At 34.7% G+C, this 13,025-nt stretch overlaps 1 protein-coding gene across 1 annotated transcript; it reads right to left on the bottom strand.

Moving 5' to 3' along the window:
• Positions 1-12,102: 12,102 nt before the first annotated feature.
• LOC140754423 (uncharacterized) lies at positions 12,103-12,772 on the bottom strand. Its single transcript, XM_073089428.1, has one exon. The coding sequence runs from the start codon at positions 12,696-12,698 to the stop codon at positions 12,408-12,410; it is 291 nt and encodes a 96-aa protein (XP_072945529.1). The 5' UTR covers positions 12,699-12,772; the 3' UTR covers positions 12,103-12,407.
• Positions 12,773-13,025: the final 253 nt, after the last annotated feature.

Genomic DNA, 13,025 nt, shown 5'->3' with positions numbered 1-13,025 from the left:
CGCATCTTAATTTGAACCGGGACCTCATGCTTGAACCGAATTGAAACCACTGTTTCTGGGCGTTGCATTTTTCTACCTACCCTCATATGATATAAAGATATGTTATTTAAATATTGTGTAAAAAATGATATGTTTTTGGTCATTTAGGCAGAGTGGTGCCCTCAAAAAGTTACGATTGATTTTGAAGTAAAATATTTTTTTTTTTGTCTAAAATAAAATGTAGTAGAACTATTGAGAAATAATGTTCTCACTAGTTCCACTAGTAGATGGTACATTTATATACTTCTAAACTACGAACTACTGGGAAAAAAAGTCCCATTAGTTCTACGGTAGATCTGTTCAGTAGAACAGGTGGGAATAATCCTTTCTCAACTTACCAATGTTTGTGCAATCAAAATGAACATGATCCGAGCATGATAATGTTTCATTTCACTTTATTTAGATAATAGCTCACGTGTTCAACGTTAACTACTTATGTGAATAGTGTGTTAGCAGTGTTCAGGCAACCGTCCTTCGCTGTTGTTCTACTCTACTCGATATGTCAAATAGGTCAACTACTATAGACACTGGTAGTAATTGAGAGTGAACTTAAATATGGCAGTTTGTTAACTAATTATGCGACATATTCTTATTGACTAAGTGACATGTTTTTGGCATTTTTTGGATAATTTCAATAAATTTATTAAGAGCGGATTTTTTTTAAATATTATTAAGACGTAAATTAATGTAAATTAATGTTTAATATGGATCTCGGGGTGGATGAAAAACAAGGAAAATTGAGTACAGGAGAAATCAATTTTAAAATGATTATTTATTTATGTGATTTGATGATTAATTAATGAAATTTAAAACACGAATTGCAAAAAAATATTATTATTTATTATTATTATTTGTGTCTGCTAGGTTTTGGCTAAAGCGACACCAATACCGACTAGTTCTAGTCTGAATTTATTGATGAATGACTTTTCCTAATTGTGAGTTAAAATTATTACAATATTTACATTCAACCCTTATTAGCTCTGTTTACAGGAGTATACAAATAATACTATTGTGTAGCTGGAAACCTCAACCACGAGTAATGTTCGTCACAGAAGACTTTTGAATAGATGTCTCAAAAATATTGCCTAAGTCACTATATTTCATGAGAAATGTGTGAATCACCGTTAATTTTCCAAATTAGTTGTTCACCAAAGCGTTTTAATAAGCATCACTTGTGGCAAAGTATATTGTAATTGTAGGTACAAGAACACACAATACGTCACTAGACATTTTAAGTTACGTACGAATCAGTGTTTAATACTAAGTTAGTATTATACTTAGTATACTTTTAATACTAAGTATAGTTTTATACTTAGTATTAAAAGTGTTTAATACTAAGTTTAATGATAAAGTAGTATAAGAAATAATTAGTCAAACGCAAGTTGAGCTAGCACATGAAGAGTTCGGTATATTTTAACTATTTTTATTCTTAGTATTTGTAATCATAGCAGCTATATGGGGACCCCTTTAAACTGTTAAAATCAAGTTTTTTTTTTTTTTATAAAATAAGAGTAGCAGACGAGCATGCAGTCCACCTGATGGTAAGTGGCTACTGCCGCCCATGGACATCTGTAATCAACCCCAGATAAGATTAGATATTCCTACCTGAGGTCGGCCACAGATGCGCCGCTACCCCTGAGGACTAAGCTGGAACGCCTCGGAAAAGTCTGTCTCCCTTACCACACCCTTCAAACCGGAACACAGCAGCGCCTAGCACCGCTGTTATTAGGTAGAAATAGGTGTGGCGGTGGTGCCGCCGGAGTCGAACCACTAAGGGTTCTACCACCTTCATGAACTATTTTTATTCTTAGTATTTGTAATCATAGCAGCTATATGGGGACCCCTTTAAACTGTTAAAATCAAGTTTCTATCTATTACGGTTTATGAGACACGCCCTGTGCCCTGTGACATGCCCCGTGACAAACGGACAAACAGAGGAGAATATTTAAGTATGTACTTATTTACCGACTACACATGTACTCTCTTACCATTCTCTTTTATCATTATAAGATTAAGATTTATGTTCAACTAAGACACAAAATCGGACATTATTTATCTCATCATCAACCCATTACTGTCCCACTGCTGGGCACGGGTCTCCTCTCAGAATGAGAAGGACTAGGCCATAGTCCACCGCGCTGGCCAAGTGCGTATTGGTAGACTTCACATACCTTTGAGATTTTTTTTTATTATAAATCTCTCAGGTATGTAGGTTTCCTCACGATGTTTTCCTTCACCGTTTTAGCTAGTGATAATTAATTTCTAATACGCACATAATTTCGAAAAATCAGAGGTGCGTGCCTGGGATTTGAACCTCGGACCCCTCGATCGAGAGACCGAGTTTCTTAACCACTAGGCTATCACTGCCATTATTTATCTAAAAGTCTAAAATTAACGTAAGAATTAATCCTGTGAATGAAAGGTACGACCGTATAACGCCATAGTAACAGTGTTATATTTCCTACTGCTGCTCAAGGGCGTCTAATATTACAGCTTAACGGCTAACGTGCAGGAAATTGGACCACGGTACTATCAGCTGGCCGCATTGTTCTGTTCTTATTATATTTTCTATTACTAACTAATTAATAATTAATTAGGCATTAACTTTATTGTACCCCGCGCGTTGCTACGCCACAAATAAAAATAAATTTGGTCGTACCAATTCAGAAACTTTCGTGGGCTCATGCACAACAACTTTGCTAAAGACCATCACATGATGCGTCGTTTACGATTCTAGTCGGCCTCTATGGAATGAGTTGAAATGCTTCGAAAATATAACTCTCCCTTACCGTACCCTTCAAACGAGAAAGCAATAGCGCTTAATATAGCTACTTCTAAATCATTTGAGATACATACAATATACATATCATATATCTAGGTCTATTTCTGCCTAAGAACAACTGCATAATATAAGAGGCATTCCAACTTAGTTCTATGTCATGACCGACCACAGATAGGACTCTGATCTTTTCTAATAGCTCGGACCAAGATCAAAGCGGGTACTTTATGGCAAAACATATAATTACTTCTCCATACCATTCATCCTCTACTTATATAACAAAGGATTTATTCAGGTTGATTGATTGTCATCATAAAGATTGATGTTTATGACAGTCATCAGATCCTCGTTATTGAATTCTTGCAAGTTATCGCGAATTAGGGACAATAACTTGTTCATTACGACCATCTTGCTATATGCGCAATTATGCTAAAAGATTAAATCATCATATAGTAGGTAAGCAAGTTATGTGCTATTGCATAATTAATCAGGATAATTACTGATTTACTCTTGGCGCGCTGAACTCCGTCAAAATTAAAGACCCATTAGAATTTAACGACTTATTATGCCTTAACGCAGTTGCAGTCGGTTCATAGGTAGGTACTGTATCGTCATCAATCTATTATTATCCCACTGCTGGGCACTGTCTCCTCTCAGAATGAGAAGGATTAGGTTATAGTCCACCGCGCTAGTCAAGTGCGTTTTGTTAAACTTCACAAATTTAGACCTCTTTTTTTTAACTCTTTTTAAAGATCTCTAGGGTATGCAGGTCTCCACACGATATATTCCTTCACAGTTTACACAAGTGATAATTAATATTATGATGCTCGTTTATTACTACAATTTTATAAGAAATAAACTTGAAAAAAATCTTGTTGTAGAGTAATAAAAAATATACCGTCCGAATTGAGAACCACCTCCTTTTTGAAGTCGGTTAAAATATCAGTTCAAATAGGTCTAAATACCTAATTGTTTGTTGCACTACTAAAATGTTTATGAAGTCTGAAAAAATAATAATTAAAATTTGCATTCCGTCTGGCTGTATAAAATACTAGCTGATCCGGCAAACTTTGTACCTCCTCAAAATCTATTTATCAAATATATTTCATATAAATTATAGCCTATGTAACTCGTGGATAATGTAGCTTTCGAATGGTGAAAGAATTTTTAAAATCGGTCCAGTATTTTTTGAGCCTATTCATTGCAATCAAACAAACAAAGTTTTCCTCTTTATAATATTAGAGTAGATAAATTACCTGTGATAATACATAAACGTGCCCCTGTCTGGGCGTGCAGGTCATTGACTTGTCCTTAGAAAACTTGTCACTTATTAGGAGTCAATTTGGCTGCTGTATTTATTGCATTTGCTGGCAAACTTCCATGAGCAGAAAGCGCATAGCCCCGTTTGTTGATCTAACAGTCTAATTGATCTACAAGTTAGCAACGTCAAGCGTGATCCTGTGTTGGTTGACCCTTTCCGTATGTCGTAAACATTAAGATATGTGTCCCGGTTCTTATCATCGGATGGTTGCAATCCTTTTTTATCAATGTTGGGCATGGTCTCTTCCCACTACTAGGAGAGGCTTGGAGCGTACTGTTAAGGACCTTACCACACCCTTTGAACCAGAACACAGCAGCAGGGAGACAAACTTTTCCGAGGCGTTCCAGCTTAGTCCTCAGGGGTAGCGGCGCATCTGTGGCCGAGCTCAGGTAGGAATATCTTATCTTAACTGGGGTTGATTACAGATGTCCATGGGCGGCAGTAGCCACTTACCATCAGGTGGACTGCATGCTCGTCTGCTACTCTTACATAATAAAAAAGCGCCTAACACTGCTGTTATCAAGTACAAATAGTTGTCTGGTGTCTTACCATCAGGTGGACAACTTGCTCGTCCGCTACTCCTATATTATTACATATATAGGAGCCACTTATTAGTGGCAAATTAAAATCGTATAATTTGCGGCTATTGTATCATGTACATATACATTTCAAAACTTTAGTAAGGATCGGCAAGGTTCATTGCTCGTCATTCGTCATAAGTGGCAAAGTTCAATAGTAGGTACTTGGGTGCGATACGGCTTGTACATAAAAGGTACTGTATCGGTTTCTAGGTCAGCCCTTGTTTCCTTGTACTGGATTCGTATAAATAGGCTGATGGAGAGATAAGCGTTCCGTTTTGTACGCGTAAGATTTTTGTAATGGAAAGGCGATCTATTTGGCTAAACTTATATACTAAAAATCATTAGAAAAACTTAGTTAACGCAGACTTATTTGTTATTGCAATGCAATGGAAAATGTTAAAAAGCATTTTAATAAATAATTGTATTTATCATGATCATTTATTTTGAAGATTTCTGTAAAACAGGCCCTGTTATATCAATTAAAACTTTCATAATTTTATTTCTATTTCGCAATATTTCGATAATTGTGACTGTAGCATGACCTACATACTTACGAGTACGTTTCATTGGGCTTGGTATGCTTAAAGAGACATAAATAAGCGTATAGAGTTATATAATATGTAGAATAATGGACTATCTGGAATCCTTTTAGACTGCTAAGCAACGTCTATTCACACAACTGGAGGATGTTTAAAGTGATAATGGCCAAGTCGCGTTGGACTCTTCAAAAACGTACTGTTGTGAACCGAACGATGATTGGGTTATAACCACGAAAAGATTAGAAAGCAATATTTAAGGAAATTTATTTAGCAACTCAAATATATCGTGACAAGGCTCTTTGACAGCTCAAAACTATTATAAGAAAATCACAAAACACAGATGAAATATAAAACAATACAGATAATATAAAAAGAAAATAAACGATTATATAAAGTCAACTACGCGTCGCCTACACGTACGATCGATAAGGTTCGAAAACTTTCCGATGATAAGTACGGATGATGTTAGGCGCTGCTGTATTCTGGTTCAAAGGGTGTGGTAAGGGAGACTTTCTGTCTGAGGCGTTCCTGCTTAGTCCTCGGGGATAGCGGCGCATCTGTGGCCGATCTCAGGTAGGAATATCGAATTCTACAGATATCCATGGACGACAGCAGCTACTTACCATCAAGTGGACTGCATGCTTGTCTGCTACTCTTAAATATTTAAATAATCACAAATGTCATATCCATAACATCCCTAATTTATTATTTAATTTGTTGTATAACTTTTCCGACCTTGACAATTTTCAATGCTAACAAAAGTAATTAACCGTTTGTCTTATAAATGATCCATTACATTTAAAAACATACATATACATTTGTATATTAATGTCGGTCAAATATAGGTAAATTGAATACATTCCAAGACAGATCAAGATAAGGATAAAGAAATTTGCAGATAAACGTATTGTATCCACCGTTAACTTTCAACCGATAATATCGTTAAATATGATAAAACCTAAAAATACGTGTTGGTACTTCAAAAATACCTTTTTACTATCTTACAAATATGTTATGTATATTATTGTTCTGTACTTTATTATATATTTACTTATTATAAAAAAAATACTCAAGTCAAAAATACAAAATTCAGTGATAGGTTATTGAAAATCGGCTTTCAATCGCGGAGTGTGAGGTTCAAACCCCAGACCTCAAAATTTTCGAAATTATGTTCGTATGAGAAATTAATTAAAACTTGTTTAAAAAAATAAGGGCTCAAAATTGTTTGAAATGTTATTATAAGACAGAAATAGATTTGGAGGTGGGCTTTACTACCTTAAAAATATATATGGAGTAGACTCAAGATACTTTTCACTGTAATACTATTATCCAAGAATCGCACCGTCTGGTAAGGAGAAGTAATTTAAAAGTCATAAGGTAAAAATCATACATTCCACGTGTTCGTAGCGTAGTGGGGGAGGAAGAGTTCATTACGTCAAAGGAAGTAGTCCCACCGGGCGTGGAAAAATAGGGTTGCCAACAAATATAGTTTATAGCTATTACCTAACATATTATATTAGACTGTAGCTCGGGTGTACGTATTATACAGTTTTTTTAAGATATAAGATAATAATAAGATAAGATTACAGTGGTCAACTGGCTATTATTATTGAAATAAAAATCCTGACTGCTTAAAAATATAGCCAGTGTCATTATTGTCACTCCCATTATTTTGGACGCATTCAACGCCAACTTATATGTTAAAATAATTATGTTAAGCCATTTTCGCTACAGGGCCAATGAATGAGACATACGAGTACATACATACGCTCAAAAAACATTACCCTCCGCAGTTGAGGATTACCTATTTATTATTAAATTATTTATGAAATAAATGTAATTATGTACGAAAATAAAAAAAAATTCTTCGTCGTATCGATTTTTTTAATACCTACGCCCAAACAAAACTTTCAATCAGCGCCTCAAAAGGGTGTTAATTAACTATTTACCCATTTCAGTGCCTTTTCAAGTTTCTCATATTAAAACTGCTATATTTTATGTAAACTCACTGTTTACATGGATGGGAGTGGCCACTTACCATTAGGTGTACGGCATGCTCCTTTCCAAGTGATAACTTACTAACTGACCCGGCAAACTTTGTACCGTCTCAAAATCTTTTTAACAAATATGTTTCATATAAAATATAGCCTATGTTACTCGTGGATAATGTTTTTAAAATCGGTCCAGTAGTTTTTGAGCCTATTCATTACAATCAAACAAACAAACAAACAAAGTTTTCCTCTTTATAATATTAGTATAGATATAGATAAAAAATCAATTATCCCAAAAAAGTGGCAACCCTGCTCAAGAAGTAAAATGGCATACAATGACTCAACTAACATACCTGCAGTAAGTATATCATCACTTCCACTTAGGAAATTGTAACTATAAAACTAGCTGAATCATACGGTAACATCCATATATCTTCCGATTAACCTTTAGGAATGATTCCTTAGGGATCCACGCATTACCACAAAAACAAAAATAAGGAAAAATGTCTGTGAGTCTATAGCCAAATCATTACCGTGCCATCTTGTAATACTGTTTCGTAATCTCTCAAAATGGTGTGATATTTCTACAAATAAATTAATTTCAACAATCAACCCATTGCTGGGCACGGGTCTCCTCTCAGAATGAGAAGGATAAAGCCTTAGACCACCGCTAGCCAAACACGAACTGGTAGACTTCACATACCTTTGAAAACTTTTTTTTAATTTCTCAGGTATGCAGGTTTCATCGCGATGGTTAATAAAGAAAATATATAAAGGAAATTATAGAAATTGAAGAAAGAGACTTATTTATAGCAAACAATTGGCTTTCAGCGGCATTATGGCATTTCTTTGGATTTCCCAGCTATCAAATTTAACTTATATCGTCATACTTTAAGTTATAAATAGGTATACTCCATATCATATGGGTTTATCCCATTTATATTTTTATTACGTATATAAAGCAGATAACGCAAGAGGAAAACCTCCTCCATGGCCTTTTGTATTTTGCTATAAGTAATTTGCTATTATAGGTATAGTCCGAAATTAAGTACACGAATTTCCGTAATTGGCTATTATTAATTATTTTCTAGGAATTTCCATAAATGGAGATATATTAATGTCTCCTCTGGTGTTACAAATATTTGACGACGGTGATTACTTTACCAGTAAATGGCCCGTCTACCTTTTAGCTAGGTAGGTAACTGAAAAAAAGGTTTAAGTCATGAAAAGAGATATACCACGGCCATTTAACACTCTATTTCCAGAAATCGTACTCTTTCTAAATAACAAGGTGCTAAAACGTTACGGCGTCACATTGTCTGGTTGAATAAGGCATTGAGTCCAACACTCTTTGTTGAAACACAATAGCATTACTATGAACAACCTCTTAGGTACACGTCTCGTTACAATGTTTACAACCACTGATTAGTTTGAGTTTGTGAAATGAGAATGAGGTTTAAAGAAAAACATCTAATTCTCGGACGTTGACTCGTTAGTCCAATATTTTGCCATTTCGAAAACAATGAAAACAAAGTATTGAACTTTGTCTGAAGCAGGTAGTAAGGTTTTTGGTACGAATATTAGGTACCAGTAAAAAGTGAATATTACCTACAACAAATTTACAAATAAATAACACTCTTATTTTTTCTTTGCAGTTTTAACAATAAAAACCTTTTTTCAAATCAGAATAAATTGTTTGATACCAAAGTTCAATGTATTTATAAAGAGCAGTGTCAGTCAATAAGGAAAGTATTTGAACTTTGTCTAAAGAGCAGGTCCTTCTGGTAGTATATTATCGGTAGATGTTAGATTTATTAAATTGTCTGTCTGCAATTTCATATTCATACGCAGATTCGCAGAATTGCGTCTTACCAAACCGTAATAGGTGGTAATAGATAGTTTTTGTATGTCTGTTTGACACGGAAGAAACATAAAATACTTATGGATTTTAAGAGGAAATTTCACGCAAAAATATCCTTTAGTAGCAAACCCAGCTTCGCTTTCGTGTAGCTCGGTCTGATGTATGGACAAATAGCATACATATTATTAGAAATATAATCAAATTATTTTATTATAGTCTTATTTTAATTAATTATTTTGTGTTATTATCATGATGTGTTGTTTTTATAATAATAAGGTCCCATTTACATAGCCACTGGCTGGTACGATTGTATGAGATAGCGTAAAAAAAAAGTGTCATGACATTTGTTTTGAGCGGAAATAAAAAAAAAAGTTATAAATTGGTTTAAGAAATAGTTTTATTCTTTCAATATATAAACACTTTTATTAAAATTCAACGTTGTAAAAAAGTATAAGCCAATCCAAAACTGTTATAGTTGTGGAGACAACCATACTAATACTATCTATTATGTAAAAGTAAGTAACAGCTAGTTTTACCATATAAATATTTAATTTTAGGTATGGAGATGAAACCGCATGAAAAAAACTTGTTTTAATATACATATTCCAAGGTGACGCGATTCTCCATACACAGCTGTGTTTTTGTCCGTAAGGAGACTACGATTTCTCAATGTTTAAGACGCAGATTGTTAGCTAAGGGGTCAAGTCTGTTTATTGTTACGAGATGTTGACAACGCGTCGATTGCTACTTGCTAGTAATGGATACGGTGACCATGCGTTCGTTTTAAACGACATTCAGAATAAAGGTAAAAGTTAGGTACAAATATAAATAAAAAGAAAAGAAAAAATATAAGATTTAAGTATTAAACGAGCATGCAGTTCACTGGTGGTCAGTGTGATGCGTAAAATCTGTAATCAACTCCATTAAAAACACGAGTTTTGCGTGATGCTAATTCTACTCCCGGAACTACAGGGACGTGATGCTAATTATCTAATAACATATTTTATTTTATTTTATTTATTTATTTATTGAACACCAACATAATGAACATTTATACAGTTAAGGTACAACAAAACACATAAGGGGCTAGCTTAATGCCACTATAATTATAGGTGTAGACTACAAGCAAGTTAATGGAAAAAAAGAAACATAAAATTGAATTGAAGAAGCACAATAATATCTATACAGTTACAATGAAGTGTCACAATCGTAATGCAATGTAGTACACTTGATCTTCTTAAGATTAGTAGAGAAGATGTCAAAATTTGAGGTCCTGGAGACAGTATTGTATTCTTTAATGATTCTGTTAATAGGCGCATGCTGTCCGAGATTTGATTTATGGGAGTTTTCAGAAAAAAGTTTAAATGTTGAAAATCTCGGTATTCTTCTAGGAATTGAAAAATTTAAAAGTACATATACTTAAGTACGTTTGGAAGAAATAAGGTATCTTCATATACCTAAAAATAATTAAATAACTTGTTAAAAATTAATATGTTTTTCTTAAAATGTGTTTGTTGATGTCCCATGCCTATGTAATATTTCTGAACTGTTTTTATACAGCAATAAAATAATGAAGCTTATAATGTAATTTTAAATGAAATGCATGTTGTGATGTTGAATTTTTATTGAATTGAACTGAAGTAATATTTGAACAAAACTATAATTATTATGAAAACTAAGATGACGTAATATTTAACACCTTTCGCTCGTGTCTCCTATGATTTTAAATTTAATTTATACCTAGGCTTTACTTAGATATGAATTCTTAGAGGCTTTACTTAGAATTTTATTACTACGTAAAAATAGTATTAGGTCCTTATTGACTTCATGGTAAACTATACAAATTGTGATGTTACTTTTTACCGGATGTTTTGCATCGAACACATTTTTTTGCAAAATACAAATTAAGGTGATCGGTGTCTTCTATGTCCTATGGTATTTTTTAGTAAATTCCCCAAGTCTCGCTTTAACCATCTGTCCCGTCACAATACAGTCTCACTGCTGGGCAGAGATTTCCTCTCGAAATCAAAAAAGTTGAAGCTAAAGTCTACCACGCTGACTAAATTGTAATTGGTATGCTTCACACACCCTTGAAAACTTTGTTTTTTCTGTCGGTCTGCGGAACTCTTTGATCAGAACCACAAACTTACAGACAAGTATAAATAAAGATAAGTCAGTATTATTTTGAACTGCAAACATATGCATCTACTGATATACAATGTATAAACGTTATATCATTCAGTTACATCACGATATGTACGATTGTACGTTCAAATACTCCTAGTTTGCAAGTGACAGTTAAATTTGTATACACATACGAACACGCGACTTTGTTTACGTCTATTTATAGATTATCTTGTGAATCAATGTTTGGATTTTGACTACATTGTTCATAAGATAGTGTGAAGTTAGGTGCGTAATTATAAAGGTTATTAACACGAGACGATGTAGTGTTTTCGGCCAAGAGCATGAATTTCAAAATTTGTTGCCTTGTGTCATCTTTAGAAATATTTTTTTTATAATTCATGATTTTAATACCTCTGTGAACTAAATGTGTGTGATCACTAACTTTAGAAAAAGAGACTTTTAACCGAAATTTGTAAAATCTTGAAATAACTTCCTGAAATATTTATGTAGCCAAATAACAAAAAAACTAAAAATTAGTTTATGATGCATTTCAATAAGTGTAATAAACTTAACAATCATTCGCTTTAAATAAATTCGTATGTGTTTCTGTGAATATAAGTGAATTTGTTGACATTTTGTATAATGTAATGTTACTAAATGTTGTTGACATTTAGAATGTAATGCTCTTAGCAATTGGTAACGCAAAATGGTTAGCAGGTAGAGTCTAGATTCATTGCGTGAGGACTAGTTTCAACGGCTGTAATGCTCCTTTTGTATGAATAATTTTAGAGCGGTGCAACGTTAAACGTTTTGTTTTGTACATACCAATATTGAGGAGAGTTGGAGGGAAACAAAGACCGTAAGTATAGAAAACACCATTTATTTAATTATACGTAGAGCTTAAATGTAGCTTATCAAATAATGGTAAGGAACGCTTTGGTCATCTAGTTCAATTTTGGTTTCACTTTATCACTTGTTCAAAATGTTAACTTTCTGACAATCACAGTTTTAACTTCACGATCACTGTCACTTTAACGTGGTTAATCGGGGTCAATCCGCCGGCCTCGATCGTCTCGGCGCTCTGCGTTTCCCGTAATTATCGCCGAAACCCGGACCCGACTGTCGGAGACAGTTTCAAAACTTCACTCCTATCTCCACTGGTAAAGCGTTCAAGGCTCCTCGTCTTCCGACAGCGACGGCAGCGCGAGGGTTCGGCGCATCCTCTCCCGGCGTTGGGGAGAAATCGACTTCTGTCTTCTCAGCCCTTCAGTGCGAAGGACGTAGCTCCTCTCCTGCTCGGCTTCGAAGGCCTCAACCTCGGAGTCATCTTCGACGAGCGCGGGAAGAGCAGATGTTAGCTTCTGCTTCTTTTCAGCGCAATCCATTGACCTTCCCCGGGCTTTGGGCAGCGCCGGGTACACGTCGGTGTAGAGCGAAGCAACTGATAGTTTCACAACCATGTTGTAGGATGTATTTGTTTTGTTTGGTAAAGACGTTTGCTCTCAGCTAGTGCTCAGTGCAGAATGAGGGGCGGAGGGCCGCGAGCCGTATTTATAGGCTCGCTAACTGCGTTTCGGTTTGTGTGTAGTTTCGTCTGGCGTCACGACGCACACAGCGACGACCGCTGTACGGAGAAGCGATTGTTCTCGCCACGGTAAACAACGCAACGTTATCAGGGGAATTTATTTGATGTCACATTTAGTGATTAAATACGCCTAGATTCCATATTAGAACGCAAGACTGACAGACGTAACCTTCGCAATAAAAACCGTTTTTGGTTTTCAATT

The sequence above is a fragment of the Epargyreus clarus genome, unplaced genomic scaffold, assembly GCF_041222505.1.
Source record: "Epargyreus clarus isolate Ecla_fem2 unplaced genomic scaffold, WU_Ecla_fem_2.2 ptg000029l, whole genome shotgun sequence".
In the NCBI taxonomy this organism is placed as follows: domain Eukaryota; kingdom Metazoa; phylum Arthropoda; class Insecta; order Lepidoptera; family Hesperiidae; genus Epargyreus; species Epargyreus clarus.
Note: the sequence above shows the minus strand (reverse complement) of the source record. Positions and strands in the feature narration are given on the sequence as shown.

Coding starts and splice junctions, on each gene's coding strand:
- LOC140754423 (XM_073089428.1), bottom strand. CDS start 12,698: ATGGTTGTGAAACTATCAGTTGCTTCGCTCTACACCGACGTGTACCCG.